Source organism: Anopheles coluzzii, chromosome 2 (genome assembly GCF_943734685.1).
Source record: "Anopheles coluzzii chromosome 2, AcolN3, whole genome shotgun sequence".
NCBI classification, from domain to species: domain Eukaryota; kingdom Metazoa; phylum Arthropoda; class Insecta; order Diptera; family Culicidae; genus Anopheles; species Anopheles coluzzii.
The window spans coordinates 36,448,410-36,464,599 of record NC_064670.1 but is presented as its reverse complement, the minus strand read 5'-3'; the positions used below and the strand labels follow the sequence as shown (position 1 = coordinate 36,464,599).

General features: G+C 44.1%; 1 protein-coding gene across 25 annotated transcripts in view; it reads left to right on the top strand.

Moving 5' to 3' along the window:
• Nucleotides 1-16,190, top strand: part of LOC120950293 (uncharacterized) — a 58,332-nt gene that overhangs the window by 12,745 nt on the left and 29,397 nt on the right. For 3 of the 25 annotated variants that reach the window (XR_007452076.1, XR_007452077.1, XM_049606815.1), the window contains exon 1: nucleotides 13,212-14,118. The exons of 4 other annotated variants lie outside the window; for them this stretch is intronic. Coding sequence is in view for 7 of the 21 variants with exons in the window: in XM_049606815.1 (XP_049462772.1) it covers nucleotides 13,584-14,118 (535 nt within the window). In the remaining 14 variants the exon portion in view is untranslated. 18 more of the 25 variants (XM_049606812.1, XM_049606811.1, XM_049606813.1 and 15 more) reach the window with 16 other exon arrangements.

Genomic DNA, 16,190 nt, shown 5'->3' with positions numbered 1-16,190 from the left:
GTGCGTTTGTTGGATGGTTTGCGTGGTGTGTGTTTGTGTGTGGTGATGGTTAGAAAAGAAAACAATTGGACGTTGTTTTGTCGGTTTTGTTTTGGTTGTCTGACCAGCAACTAGGAAGCAGGAACTATTCTATTGCAGATTCAATTAAGTTGAGGTTTTTGTTTTTAGTCTGCGAGTCTGATTCGTTTTACCATGTACAAAGATTGCATACCATTGTGATAGTACGAACAAAGATCCGTTGTGTAAGCAAATCAATTTATGTGTTTTACTTTAGTCTCAGCAAGTAACAGAAAATAAATTTGCTGTTAAATTCCAATTAGTATTTTCTGTTCTCAGGAAACCACTCAAAAATAAGAAAGTATTCGCCTGAAACCGGAGCCCCTTTTACGTGCACAACAGAGCATATGCTTCTCAAGAAGTTATGCTATTATGATCCTCTGGCTGGCAGCGAGTCGAGCAAGTGGTGCCCCCATACGTTTGTTGTGGCTCTTTTTCAGTTGCTCACAAAACAACTTGAACGCTGGCCAACTTGAAAGGGGGGAATTTTCACCAGGAGCAGCATTCCTTACGGCGCGTGAAGTACCACCGTGCACCATTCTTCGCACCGAGCAAACAAACAAAAAAAACAGTAAGCGCCGGTATGCTGTGCAAACATTGTTTTCTGTTTTTATTTTTCGTTTAATGTACCGAGAGCAAAAGAAAGGACCATTTTGCTTAGTCTACCTGGGGGATGTTGTTTTGTCTGGCGAAGAAATGGCTTTGGCGTTTACCGAGCCCTTCATTAGGGCTGTTAGCATTCCCCGCCAAAGATGTTTGAAATTGGTGTTATGCGTTTTTAATGCATTAAATATGTTTGTCATTTAAATGCAGGACATTCAAAAATGCTATATTTTGGATTATATTTAGGAACGTAGCAGCATAGTAAAAATCATCAGAAAAACATATGTAGTTCGCTAAAAGTGGACACACTATTTGAGGACAGTATTGATTTCCTAATATTACCGGACCGTGCGGTAAAACAAGCTCGGTATGGTTTCGGAGCTAATTTTGGGTTTTGGGTGGTTTTACGCTCCCAATTCCTTTCTTTTTTTTGTGTTCACAGCTTAGCGATGCACATGTGTGTTCATTTTTATGACACGTGGTTGTGGGGTGGCAGTTAACGAACACGTTGCAACATGAGGTTTGCTTTGCGACCATGTATTGGAACACACATGCGTCACAGCGCAGGAGTCGTCGTTGTGCGTTACATGGCGAATGGCTGAACAAGTTAAACAAATCTCGAAACTGTGTGTGACCTTTAAAGAAACTAAGGGAATATTGATCTGTTTTTGTTTCTTCTTTTTTTTTGCTTCCTCGCTAAGTTGTCAGGAACTGGAGGAACCTAGTTCATTTGGATAAACAATGAATACGCACTTCTAATCGTATGAATTGTGTTATTCATTCTGTATATTATTAGCCTATTATATAAATTATAACCACTAACCGTGACGGTCGAAACTCGATGACCCATTGCTTGTCATAAATTGCGTTATATGTTCTAAAGATATCTGAAAAAAAGAACCATGCGTCATCGGTTGTGAATCGGGTCATCCGGTGCGCGTTCTGTGTTAAAACGTTGAAAGCCACAGAATAGAAAAGAACCCGCATCCTAGCTGTGTGCGGAGGCGGCGACAACGACCCGTAATGAATGAAGCCAAAGAATGCCGGCAACAACTATTTAGCGTGCGTTCGGGGGCCCCACTTGGCACTGGCCAGGTCAACCAAATACGGGTGAGAACCATACATATCGTCCCGACTTAAGATATAATATTTGGCTTTGGCACACCAGCACACGCAGTGGGGGAAAAAGAACTGAAAATGCTTTGGAAGAGTTTCATTCTGAAACATAAAGATTGTGGCTTTATTGACTATTTCCTATTCGAGCGGCATTGTTTCTCTACTAGTTTCCTGGGGGTTTCGGTTTGAGCTGTATGGTTATCTATAGCTTGAGATGTTCTTTTTCGAATGAATCAGCATTGTTATTTGTCTCTAGAATGTTCTTGTTTTCTTAAAGTTTTCTTAATAAAATTGGCAATAATCTAATTTATTTATTTGGTTTACGCACTATTGAGCCCTCTCGATAGTGCATTTTTAAGTTCTAATTGTGCTATTTTTTATTTATATGCATATGTGACATTTTCTTGGAGATAAACGGTCGTTTGTCAATAGTTCTACCAATCAGCTTTATTTTATGTGGAGATCTTTTTTCCTTTTCATACTACACACTGCTGTTGGTGAAGGGTTACGTTTGAGACATGTATTTATGTTCCCAATTGCCAAACCAAGCCGTCACAAAATGTCAAATGTGCCCTAAAATGCACCAAATGTCCGTACAAACAAATGCGCTTTGCTGCATTCCTTTCCAGTAAATTGACGGCGAAACGTTTTTCCATCCAAAAAACAGAAACATTAATCCACCCATGATTGTATCGCTCGTGGCCCACATGTTGGCCCCCGGCCAATATTGGCAGCTTGTCTAACATCGAATGTACGTGCCCCGTCCCCCAGGCAGGCTAATGTCAGCATGTAAAGCCGTAAATTAATGCTACTGGTTTGCTGCGATGAAGTACGGCTGGGCATGTATGATGACTTTGGTCGTCGGGCTTGAGCAGATCGATACTCTTCAGTGACGAAAGGCAGCCGTGTACGATGGCAGAGATGCAATCTGGAATTCAGAGTCTGTCCGGGCTTTCATTACTGCCCGACTAAAAACAACAATCTGTAGTGTCTATTGTGTTGGTGGTGCTCAATATCTCAATGCTTTTATAATTCATGGAGCGGTCCTACAACAAGTGATGAAAGCTGGTGTATGCTGCTGTACAAGAACTGCAGAGTACACACTCTTTAGTGTATTTGGTTTGTTTAAAGAGACACCTCTGACAGTCTTTGAGACTGCATGAAAGTTTTCATCGTGTTAGTCTCTAGCGAATGAGAAAGTGATAATGCATTGAGTCGACAAATTCGCTGCAAAGAACAAACACTATCACATTGTACTTGATGGCAGCTGATTATTCTTATTTATCTTTTTATGGTTCTGGTAATAGGCCAAACATTCTTTCCCTCACTGTACCCCAAACACCGTCAAACGAGAAATGAAGCAGAGTTTCGATTCCTACTCGACAGAGGTGGTAATAATCTGAACTAATACGCTGCTAACCAACTGCATACATCGTCAGCATGCTAGCTGCCACCAGCTGAGTCAGAAAAGAGAAGTCCAAATAACATTCCGCTCCATGTGATTAGGTGCTTGGCTGTCTTATCTTCTGCAACATTAAACATAAACTGACCGATAGTGTCCGATGGTGGTGCACACGGTCATTCTGTTGAGCGTGGTCCTCCCTGTGCTTCGTCCGGAGCCTCGGCAGCGCTTCTATCGCTTTGAATAGAAGCCAGAAAGTGGTTTGTTTGTGTCGTGCTAAAGGGAAGAAAATTTGTATCTCCGTTCGTGCGACGATACCCGAGTGAAAGTCTATCATCTATCGGTTTGCCCTGTGCGCTGCCGCACTAGAGTGTACGATCTTCCTACGGTTGGATTGGATGGTTCGAGTGTGGATAGCAGTGGTCGAGTGTTGTGTGCCGGTACGAAAATCTAATACCGGTCGGTTTGATTCGATTATTTTCGCTTCATCAAGATAATTTCCGCCTAACCCGCGGTTTTAACAGGTTGTGTTGTGGTGTTTTATTCATTTTCTTCACACGAGTGTGCTAGCAGTACATAGCTATGAGTGGCAGATGAGTGAAGATGTATGTTATAAATCAAATTGTATTTAGCTTCCGCAGCAAGTGATCTTTGGGGGTCGATTTTTTTTTAACCACACTTTCCGATTCCGAACGTCACGGTTTATCTTATGTGTGCTACAATTTAAACAGAAGCAGTTTGAATTGCACTAATTGTGCACAGGAAAACATTGCGGATTTGATTGAGCTATTTTGGTGCATTGTGTTCCGTTAATGCTTAATCAACCCAATGTTAAAGCGAATTTGGAGCAAAACATTGAAGAGAATGCCCCAAAAATCGTAGATCGATGATTAGGGTATAATTTTGCTCCATTGATACGTAACACTGGCTGGACACGTGTCGAACAATAATGAGAGCTAGTGGTGATGAAGGAAATACCAAAAAACAATATTTGAAATTAGATGATTGGACAATGGAGATGAGTTGAGTATAAATAATGAACTACTTATCTTGTGCCTTCACCTAAGCCTCTCTATTACAGTGGATATTTTACCACGCTCATAAATAATTGTAGTTAGTTTCGTATGCGTTTTTATTATTCATTTTATTCATTTCACTTTCGTAGCACACCACCACCGTAGGCCGGCAGCAAATTTCAGGTGGCATATTAAAGCACCACACTGAGCGATAAGGTTTTATTGCAACACCTTTAAGCAGGCTGGGAAAACAATTCGCTTTGCGCCACCATCGCGCTATTTCCATGGTGTTAGACAGGAAGATGAAGGCACACCAAGAGGAATAGAGCGGAGAGCTTTGCTACTGGTCTCCACAAAACAGCGCTACATTTTGATGGCAATAGTTGAGGCTAATTTTTCCGGGTGCTCGTGTTTATGTGTGGAGCTTAAATTTTGACAAATTAGTCCAGAGCAAATTTGACCCCACAGCGCAAAGGCCAACGAGGCGTGAAACCGGGATAGCAGTGGTACGATGGGAACCGTGTGCTCACTTGTTATCCAGTTATGATTTGCAGTGCTACTGGTATTTTGGTTTTGCTGTTGTTGTTTTTTTTGTCATACTCGAAATGATTATGCGAACCAGTAGATAGAGAGCGGTCGTGCTTTATGCTTTGTTGTTTCAATTAAAAGTTTTTCAACGACGCTGGCGTTTCGTTTTTTTACATCCATTTCCACTTTTGCGCGTCAGTGTAATGCGAATGATGACGCACTTGGGGTCTTACGGACGCTGCCGTTTACGTTGTCACTTGAAGGTTTGATTTGTGTCGTTTTTCTGGCATAAATATTCATCACATTGCTACTAGATAACAGGATAACTAATGAGTGTCTTCTTATAATTGTATTTTTAAATCTTTTCTGTCAATCTACTGTAAAAAAAAGCCTTTAAATTTAATTTCAACCATAAGGAATATTGGATAAGAGAGAACTCAACGAACAAGACAAAATTTTGTTTTCTTATAGAGCTTACATTTACTTGTGAAAAATATGTATTTGTAGCAGGATTATTATTCCTTATGCTTTACATTTCTATCAATGATTAAGAATTATAGCTAATAAAATTGAAAATTATTATCTTTAATCAACGTGCCAAGGTAAAATATACTCTTTTATTAAAAATTGCCAGTCAAACACTCTACTCGAGAACAAAGGCGTAAACTTTAATGGATCTTGATAATGGATCTTGTATTAAAGACTGCTGGAATTTGTTTCATATTATTAGGTATTTTCTTGTCCTGTAGCCTAGCCTTTATTTAATCATTTTACTACAAACACTCCTAAATATATACATACATTCTTAATAATACAAACAAACTGTTGCTGGCTACAACCCTTGTGTTGTTACCATTTTTTCTAATTTACAAAAAAAAAACTCCCCCACAGGGCGGGCGCACCACTCGCGAGTTGCCGAGCTGTGTATTAGTACACGGTTCTCAGAATGATTTGTTTTATTCTGACCCGCGGCTGGGGCAAGTAGGTGATACAGCAGATGGTGCAAATAAACTACAACAAAGAAAACCTTCCATTCCAATCTATAACCGTCGCAAACCGAACGCCGGCAAAGCGGTACCGGCGTGCGTCCGGGAGGGAGGAGGACACACATGGAAAAATGCTCTCCGTCACCGTGTGGCTGTCAGAAATCCTCTGGCGAAGTAGTGTGTACTGCCTTTGCTTCAAAGTGTGTACGGTGTCGCGTTGGTCGCGCAACGTGGCACTTTGCGGTGGAAAGAAAAACCCATCTTCTCCGCCTGTCTGCCCCTCTCTATGTGTGTGTGTGTATACTGCCGCGGTAAACTAACAGCACGACCGAAGGTGGACCGTGTTGTCATGCACCTGCCGGTCTGCGATATGCATGCGGTGAATGCATTTTGGTCCAGAAAAAAGGTCTTCTATCCGCTCCGACCAGGGCCGCTACGGCGAGGTGCTTTAATCTATGCCACGAAAGGTACACTGAGTTTGGAGCTGCACGTTCGGCAGGAATCCGTACCACATTGTGGTACGTTGTGTGTGTGCGCGGACGAGAGGTGCAAGATGCATATTGCATCGGCATATGCCAGCGTGGCAGGTTCTGCCGGTTCTGGTGCAGAGGGCCGGGCACGGATGCCGATGCCGGGCGTGATTGAAAATAAACATGGAAAATCGTTTTCTACGTGGAAGCCAGTTTTTCGTGCCACATACAGCACAACGGGTGCGGAACGGTGATGTGAAGATTGGGTGTTTTCTCTCCTCCCATTTGACGTACACATTTGACTAACAAGTTCCTAGCAGTATCTTCTCGAAACATGTTTTATGCTCCCCGTGCGAGGAGAAAATGTTAAAAAATGTCAAACGCTCAATAAGATTACAGCTTCGAGCGGTGTGAGTATAATTTAAATGGGATGTAAAATTAATCGTATCAACTTGGGCGATGTGTTACACCGTCGCCCAAACCTCCTCTCTGATGGGATGTAGGCTAATGTGCAATAATTTAACATTAGAATATTCTCTCTCCCCTGAAAACGACGCTTCCTTATGGAATGATATTTATGTACGCTCCCATGCTGATGGTGTGGATGGATAGACATGTTCCTTAATTGATGGCGCGGTGGGAGCACGGGAGCATAAGTTTTGAAAACCGAAAAACAGGCCCAGGCACTACGCAACCAATGCTTCTTAAAATATGCTTCTTTGGACATTGCACTGCCAGAGATATGCTCGCTCCCTGGTGGTGTGCAGCCGTAAAAGTGCTAAAAATGACCGAATTGCAAGCTGCAAATTGTGTGCATCACCATAAGCGCGGTGCCATTTCAGGGTGCAGAAGCACGGTCCCATTAGCAAACGAATGCCCTCCGTGTACTACTAATCCACACAGACACATGTCTGCGAGTTCGGTGACCCTGGTAGACTAAGGCTAAGGCGTGTTCGGTTTCGAGTTGTACGCGAAGATCGGTCGGTCCAACTATCGAACGAGGAATAGATACGTGCCCGAAACAGGTGCCCGCGCTACGAACCACGGCGGCGGCAGTTTGGTGGAATGAGCGCACTGAAATAACTATGACCCGTAACAGTGCTTCGGAATCACTTGCCCAAGTACATGCTTTTCATGTATGTGATGGTGGATCGCGATTACACTGTGGCGCAAAGACGCGCTTGGGAAGATGTCCTGCCAGTTGTCCAAACTGACCCGGTCCTGGCGGTTTCCCACTTCGCGCTATCAAACTGGCTAAACCTGTGTGTACTCGGTGAACAGAGCGCACCGCATCCCCATGAATACCCCGTTTGAAATGGTTGCACTGAGTGTGTGGCCCCCTGACGATGCCGATCGTACGCCGTGCTGAGCGCGCCGCCGAGTTCACTTTCCCGCGGATTGCGCCGAGTTGACTCGTCGGCGTGGAGGAGACGTGTTTTGCGTTCGCGATTCTGCCGTAACTTTCTACGCCGTCAGCCGAACGGAAGAGGCGGGCGGAACAGATTGGAACGGATGCTGAAAATTTAAACCGGTCAGCTTAGGGTGGAAGAAAGTGGTAAGGGGGCAGGCCAGCGTGAATTAGGTGCATCGATGCACTTTTGCTTTGCTATCAACCGTGAAACACACCGCTGGCTAAAGGGTGTTTATCTACAGTGGGATGGTTGGTTCGTTGCGGGCAGTTTGTGGGAAAGGTAGCATTATACTCGCAGCGTAATAAGTTATTTTGGATGCGTAAGGTATGAAGAAGATTTAAAAGATAACATTCAGACGATGCTAAAAGTGGTTGAGTTCAGACCTGTTTGATTGTCAGATAATCTATCTGTTACTAGACTTACTCTTTGATTTCAAATTTAACAGGATGTTCAAGTTTCTCTCTTGTATAAATGGCATTTAGACGAAGAAGAACATTATTTTTGTGACAATTTGATAATACTAATCATTTAGCAATATACCGTACCGTACAACGTAGAAATATGGCAAACAAATCATGTAAATGCCACTTGCTGACATCATATAACAACGCAGATGCTTTTTAGCAAATGACAAAACACAGAAAATATGACGTGAAATGTAACGGCTCTTATTGATGCGTGATGATAAGCATAAAGTGCGTCCCGGTGTTCCATCGCCAACACCATCCGTGCGAGAAATATGCAAGGTGCACCATTTTCCGGATTGCAATAAAATCCGCTCGCAATATCCTGCAATATTTATGGCACTGCTGCACTTATTTCTCGCGCATCGACAGCAGTAGTAGTATAGCGCTAGCTCGTAACTCACCCCAAGCGTTGGTGCATTTAAACATCGCTGCAAAACAGCCCATTAAATCCATCAATAAAGTTATCTGCAACGATGCTAACCCCTCAATGCACTTCCAGTGATGATGAAGATGCACTGAGGGGTACAGTGTTGGCACTACTGGTAAAGGTTAGTTTGGCGTAACATATGCTCGGTTTTGTTAGTGCTGGATACCCCAAAAAACTTAAACTTAAACTTAAACAAAAAAACTTTTCCCAAACTCAAACACGTGAATCACTAAGAATGGTGCATAAATGCAGAAACCATTCTGAAACTTCTTTAAAAGTTTCTATAGTAAGAATGCAAATAGCAAATCAAAAAATTCTTCTTCCTAATCTGAAATGTATCGTGCAGCGGTTATATCTGACAAGCTATCGATTTCAATTAGCGATATCAGTTTGATACAGTTTGACTCATTCACTATGATACTTTTCGCCATAAAACTTTCGCGACCAGACACATGCGTGCTGAACTGTTTCCATTTTCTATGGATTTAGTGCTACTTTGCTTGATGAACAGTCCCAATACGACACGTGGCTACCTCTGTAATGGGCATGTTACGCCCAGCTGGACAAATCCCTGTTGGGGTAGGCTATAATCGCAAACCGCTACTACTCATCGACAGGTTTTAGGACACTGCCATCGTCCATCGGCAACCTCCATTCCGGGCAAATCCTCAGGAGATCAATTTTAAAAGATTTCGTTGAATAATATTAGCATTCGATTAGATTGGTTTCAGCGTTTTCTTGAAATAGAATCTAATTTCCCTGTTTCAACCCTTTTCGGTGTGGAGTGCGCTAACGAAATGTAGCTTCTCTGTTATGTTTGGAAGTTTGTCGTGGTTAACATTAAGATTCATCTTATTGATCGATGTCTCGAATGTCAGACACTGCTCTTCTGCGGCAGTTCGACCTTCAAAAGCCTTTGGATCACTTCCTATCCATCCACAATAATCGATTTATGATAATCATCGCTAGAGCGTATTTGGTGTTTGAAGCAATGTAATCTTCTGCTTTAAATTGGTTTTTGTGTATGTGTGAGTGGGTATTATTTATATAACATAAAACCAATCACCATAACCGGCAAAGGGCAATCGATGCACGTAAGTGTGTTGTGTTTATTATATGTGGGAAAGTCGTTTCTGCTTTATTATTAATTTTGTATGTTACACGTGCAATCAAACTGTTACACTATTACTGCTGTGTCTTTCATGGCACGCGACTCAATCGATCATCATGTGGACGAGGACGACAATGACGATGCTGACGACGAAGAAGGTACGTGTTGGTGTCACGGGCGCGGCCCCATGTTTTATCGATAGTTCCGATGAACCGATGAAGCTCACGGTTTCTTCACACATTTCTTGCCTGCGGTTGTCCCGCTTGGGCATGACTCATGCTTCAGCTGCGAAGTGATGGTGCAAAACCTGTTTCTTGACCTTTGCTGCGAAATATCTGCATAACAAAATTAACAGCCTCAGTCAGATGGCGACGGTCAAATCGATCGATAAACACACTTTCCCGTTCCATCTCTTTGGATTCTGGCACGTTTTGCGAACACCACATCTGAGGGAACGCTTATGTTAGTGTGTGCGTGTGTGCGCTCAAATACATTAGTTGTCATTTATTTGTTGCAATTAGTTTCAACACAACACGAGCAGCAAGTGTGTGCCGATTGTTCGAGGTCAGTTCGAAAGGTCATTTGATTGCATTTATTTGTTTTTGCTAGAACCAATCAATGGATGGATTATTGCTGATGCTGTTGCACATTATTGTGGTTTGTGGAGTACATTGATGTTTACAAAATTAGGCCTTCATCAGCTTTGTTATGCCCCAAACATGTCCAGTTATTTTCAAAATTCGATGGCTTGAAAATTAGTAAATAAACGTATACATCAAAACAAATCCATATGTCTCACTGCTCGATTGCAACTTAAATGCAGCTGCATACGAGGTGTTGATGCTGGAATCAGGAGAAGTACACCGAGACGTTCCTCTACATGTCGAGCATTGGGACAACATAAATAGAATTATTCTCCCAGTTCCGACACTTTAACTTCTCCCGGGTGTTGTCATACGGTTGTGGTTCGAACATCTGCAACCTATTCCTTAACCGAGCCGAATGGGCCAAGGTCCCCGGTGTGTGACTTTAGATGGTTGGAATTCTTGTTTGCTTGCCTGTGGTCGCACGTACGCCCGATCATAAAGTGAGGAATTTAAAATTTATTGAAACAACAATTATCGCCGCGTGGTAGTGTGATCGCGCACAGAGAGTGGGAGAGATTCTTTGGTGCAGTGGCTGGATCTGCGGTACTCGATTTGGTGCACGAGGCAAAGGTTATGGGGCCGGTAGTGTTCGTATTTGCTTGGTTGTTGCTCTTGTCCATGCTCATGACATTGAAAATTTGTACCGCTCGCTTCCAGGGCGATTTTCTCATCTGCCGAACCATGTTAAAGCGACCGTGTGTTATGGAACGATAGGGTAACAATGCTATTGCGAGTATCTGTTTAACAGGCGGAAGCTGTCCCAAGCGTGGCATGAAATGACGATCCCGCTGTGGGACTGGTTGTGCTTTAAAAGCTGATGGTGGGTGTCATTTTAGTAAAATTTATCGACCGTAAAAATTCCACCAATAAAGCAAAGATCACGATACGCATCGATCGCGACGATGATGCTTTCCGGTGTGCGTTTTGGGAATAGGGAGATCGGTCCATGGGTTGCTTTTTGCGTCGTTATTGCGCCGTATAAAACAAACCACGGTGAATAAATGCACGATAATGCGCTTTTTTTGTTCATCAGACTTCGGCCACAGTAGGCATAAATTGCAGGGCAGCGCATTCATCCGGATATGAGCTGATCCACGGGTGAAGATATCACCTACGGCGGACGGGATCATTCACCACGGAACGGAAGTAATTTAGCTTAACGAAAAAGCATTGTCGCAACCTCCCTTGTTCCTTCCGTTTGTAGCACGGTGTGTGCGTGTGTATGTCGGTATGTGTTGACATTGGAGAGGGATAATTATTTAAAGAACTTGGCACAATCCGATCATCCGTGATCGATCAGCGACGTCAATCGAGGCCCGCCGGTAATGATCGATGTGCGAAGGAAACGGGCTCAGTTTAGACAAACAAACACACCACGGCGACGCCCCTGACAAACATTGACAAATCTTGATCCGGTGTTGCATGGGGAGGTGAAAAAAAAACGGAAGTGCCTTGTCTTCTCTCGCGTGCTGCACACCGACAACATATTGGATGCACTAAACTTCGTAGATACCGGAAGCGCCGGATCGTGCAATCGTGCGCGTACTGTGTGCGTCAAAACTTCCGATGTCACCTTCCTTCACCGATTGTCCTCGTTAGCTGAGGGTGAGGTTTTGCTTTCGCCTGTTCGCGTACGCCCTTTGAAAGATTTAGCCGATCTAATCCCCTGGCGAGCAAGATGATGTGCTACCAATTACCGATTGCAGGCGACAATGCTGAAGACTATGACGACGAGGGTCGGGGGCCTAAAAATAGATCAACTTCGCTGTCTAATCTCGCTGAATGGCTAACACAACAAGCACGGCAATATTGTTAGTGTTTCCTTACCTAGCAGAAACCGTTTCCTCGATTACATGAGGGGAAAACGGAAAACTAGCATGTTAGAGATCGAAGGCTCTCGACGGTGGTGTGTTTGCTTCATTGACGGTGTGCAGTGGGAGAAATATTACTGTTGCATTTTAACTGTCTGTATGTCGCTTTAAGTGTTTTCTTTAGTTTTGGTTTAGTTAAGCTCAACTGTGTTAGAAATCGTCCTCAAACTCATGTCAAGAAATTGCTGGAATTATGCTTGACGTTCAGGAGATCTAGTGCTAGTTGCCCACGAGCTCTTGAATTTTCTGGGAATGGAACATTTCTGAACAATAGACAATTTCCATAGTAGCTCAACAGTTTCCTCTTGATCCGTTTACAAGAAATAGCGTTAAGTTAAGATATTATCTATATTGATGTCCTAAAATGTCCTAACACAGTGTCTTATGTACAATTATGATTTATTATGATGCGTTGTAAGTAGAAATGATTATTGCCTACGAGCGTTGCAGAAACTTCGAAATTTGTCTGAAGTTGCCCGAACGGGCTATAAAACATCACCTTGGAACTTCTCTAATATGTATCTTTAAACCCCCGCATAATAGAAGCGAAAGAGCTCGCGAAATTAAAGGCAACGATGGAATGGCAACATTTCGGATGTAACACATCACGGTTGACCGGACCGATATGGGTTCTAGAATGTTTCATTAAGAAAAAAAAAGAAAATTTATGGCTTCTTTCATCCACACGATGATGATGCGTGCATGTAGGAAGGACAAATAGCGGCAGGTCCATATCTTATTCGAAATTTACCGTTGCGATCGATCGTTGCGAGGGGTGACAGCGCTCTTCGTCCACCATCAGTTCAGCCGTTCTGACGCGAATGGAAACGCAAACTTCTAAGCTTCTCCAAACTCCAATATGAAACCAACGCCAAATACCTATCTCCCCTCTCCCGGTTGTATTCCTGCTTCATGTCCGCAAGACCATATAGCGATGTCTTGGTTGGAAACCTTTTTCGACCGACGTTGGATTCATTCGGCATTTCATTAAAATTTCTTTCCCTCTTTCTCTCTCGTTTCAGGCGGTGATCCGGCGGTGGTGCGGATCCATTTTCTAAATATATGCGTCTGCGTGGTCGCTGCGTGGCTGTGTGTGTCTCATATGTGTGTGTGTATGTGCATGTGCTTCAACATACCGTATCACCCTTTTCTGTCGGCAGCGGCACGACACGGGTTGCCCAGTGCGGTACGAAACTCCAACAAACCCTAATCCAAGTGGGCAACGCGCCCCGTTAGCTCAGGTTGGAGTTTACGCACACACACACACACACTCACGTACGCACGACGTCGAATTCTCCCTTGCAGTGCGGTCTGTGACACACTAGACACAGGGGGAAGGTGAACTAACGTTTTGTTTTTGGGGCTGCCGAGACACGGCTTAGCGCGCTACGTCAGGACTAATTAATTACCCACCGCGCGTAGCGTAGACTCGCAACTGCGACTCCCCGTTTTCGATGCGTGCGGCATTTGATGTTGCTGTGTGTGTGTGTGCGCGCGTTTCGATGGGGACATCCCATGGTGGATTGTGTGTGCTGCAATCGGTCGGACCGGAGGAAGAAAGATGAAGGGACGGCTGAAACATACACACACACACACACACATATATACGCATCTATACCTTCGACGAGCTCTGTTTGGGATTGCGCAGGCGTACCTTGGCGATCTTCAAAGAGCAGCAGAAGGGCGGTTAAGGGGACACGAACACCACCGCTGCCACCGTGGACTGTAGGCCGGCGAGAATACGCGTGCGCAATCGATCGATGCCAGTGCGCCTCCTGCCTCTTGTACGATCCCCGGGAGTGTTGGAGGGAGGAGGGAGGGAGGGGGAGTAGCGTGAGGGGTGTGCCCACGACGAGAGCAACAGGAAGTGTGTTCAACATCACGTCCCAGTCGCGCACCGTGCACAACCGCAGTCGCGAGAAAGATTTCCACAGTGTCAGGTCGCGCTCGCCAGTCGGTTGTTCCGCCCGCGTATTGATTCTGCACGATCCGTGTCGGCCTCTGAGTAACGTTTCTAATTAATTGCTCTTTTTTTGGGTGATGGTAGTGTTGGGGATTTCTTTTAAATGCGTCAGCCGTGTGTTGAGCAAAACGACGTGTTCGGTGCGATAGGTTTGAGGGCGTAAAAAGAGGTCCTACAGTGGGCCAAAATCAAGACCCCGGTAGCAGAGTAGGGTGATGGTGGTAAAGCATTTGCGTGCGGTGTATGATGATGCATAAAGCACATCTGAGAGCAGGGAGGGTGATGAAAAGCAACTGCAGGGAGAGAGTGATGGGTGGGTAAAGGGACAGGGGGTGTAAAATTCTTTCCTCAAACCCTGTTACCCAGTTCTCGCGCAGTTCGCCGCTCCTATACCGTGTGCCGCCCGCTGGTGTGTTGCGTCTGTGCGTGCGTGAATAGCACGGTGAGAGGAATTTCCCTGAAATGTGGTGCTTATGTGTGTCTGTGACAGCAGAGAAGAAAATTCGGAAAAAAATGTGAAAAACAACGTCGGTTGAATGAAAGCTGTGAGGGGAAAGGTTTTGATCAGGCGCAAACCAACCAAGGGGAAGACGTTTGATGACCTTCGATTCGGAAGGGAAGGAGAGATGCTGTGCCTAGGGATTATGCTCTCGATTTACGCGTGGTGTGCGTGGTGTTGTAAGAGGTAGCTGCAGACGAAATGTGTGCGATGGAAAGAGAATTCGAGAACATGTGCCGTGTTATCGTGTTAGGGGCCGAAGTATCAAAGCGTTGTTGCAAGAGTATCAAGATTCTGTTTTTATACTCATCAACGTTTTCCATGAAATCGAAAACTGTGTACTCACTTAAAAGAGGTGCAAATTTATTGCGTAAACAGAAACAATAGGGGAGCAATAGTTTGTCAAAACGAATCGAAAGATTACATCCACCCTACACGCACTCACTTGACGCGCTTTTGACGATCGTCGATTGCTTTTCACAGCGGTGCGATTTTCACGCGCATTTGCATCTTTGGCGCGCGCGTCGGCTGACGATGCACGGCGATGCGCACCGTCGAAGGTTTCGACCATTTCGGCCGCTAAAAATAGTGCAGAAACAGCAAAACAAAACCAGCGCATACAACAAAAAAGGCTACAGTAACGACAAAATCGACCAATCATTCGACCGAACAGCTTTCGGAATCAAGGCGCTTTCCACCTATCATGGCCACTGTGTTGTGGTGTGGTGCTGGCGTAGCGTAGTTGGCTTACTAGCTTCTATTCTAAGTAGATTAGCGCTATTGATGCTCTCGTGTTGCTATTTTTTGTTTCATGTCTTTCATTTCCCCGCTATTATCGTTACCTTTTCATTTCATTTCACCTTACAGGTGTGCGCAAGGTTGCAATCTTTCTACACTGGCCGAAGCCGACGCCCAGTGTTTTAAGCTGTAGTGTTTTCGTTTTCCATTTGCGGTACACCCAACGCGAGCCTCAATGAATGACGCTTTCGATTATTACTATCAACATTTGTACCTTTTAAGTGAGTTTGGGTTTTGTTCGTGTTGTTGTGCCGTTGTACTAAAAACGCTTCCCCGGCTAGTGCCTCCCCCCTTTCCTGAACCAGTAATAATACGGCAGAACGGCACTGTTGTGGTGTAGTTTTAGAATAGGCTCTAAAACTGTGTTTTGTGCACTTTACTTTCCAACGATCCTCTCCTTCCCGTTTTGCGAACTAGCAGAATGCAATGATACAATGCCATCAGCTATTGTTTGGTTCCGTTATCTTGTATTATCTATTTTGTTTAAATATCGTTTCAAGGTGCCGCAATTATTTACTTTAACGTGAACTATAGCTAGCAAGTTTTGTGATACTATTGGTGAAAATGTGTTCAACATTGACTTGAAGATAGCGGCCTGCGTGGCAGTATTATCGAGTGAAACAAAGCGCGTGCCCTTTTCGCGCAAGTGTAGAACAATTTTAGCTTAGTTCAATGTGTATTAGACAAGCGCCGAGCAAGGTTTAATTGCTTTTTGGGTAAATACTACGATAAACGTAATGTTTATTTTTTTGTTTTTGGCACTCGAATGTCCTTTCATAACAAACTCATCGCTTGTCTGGCTCCATCCCATACTGGA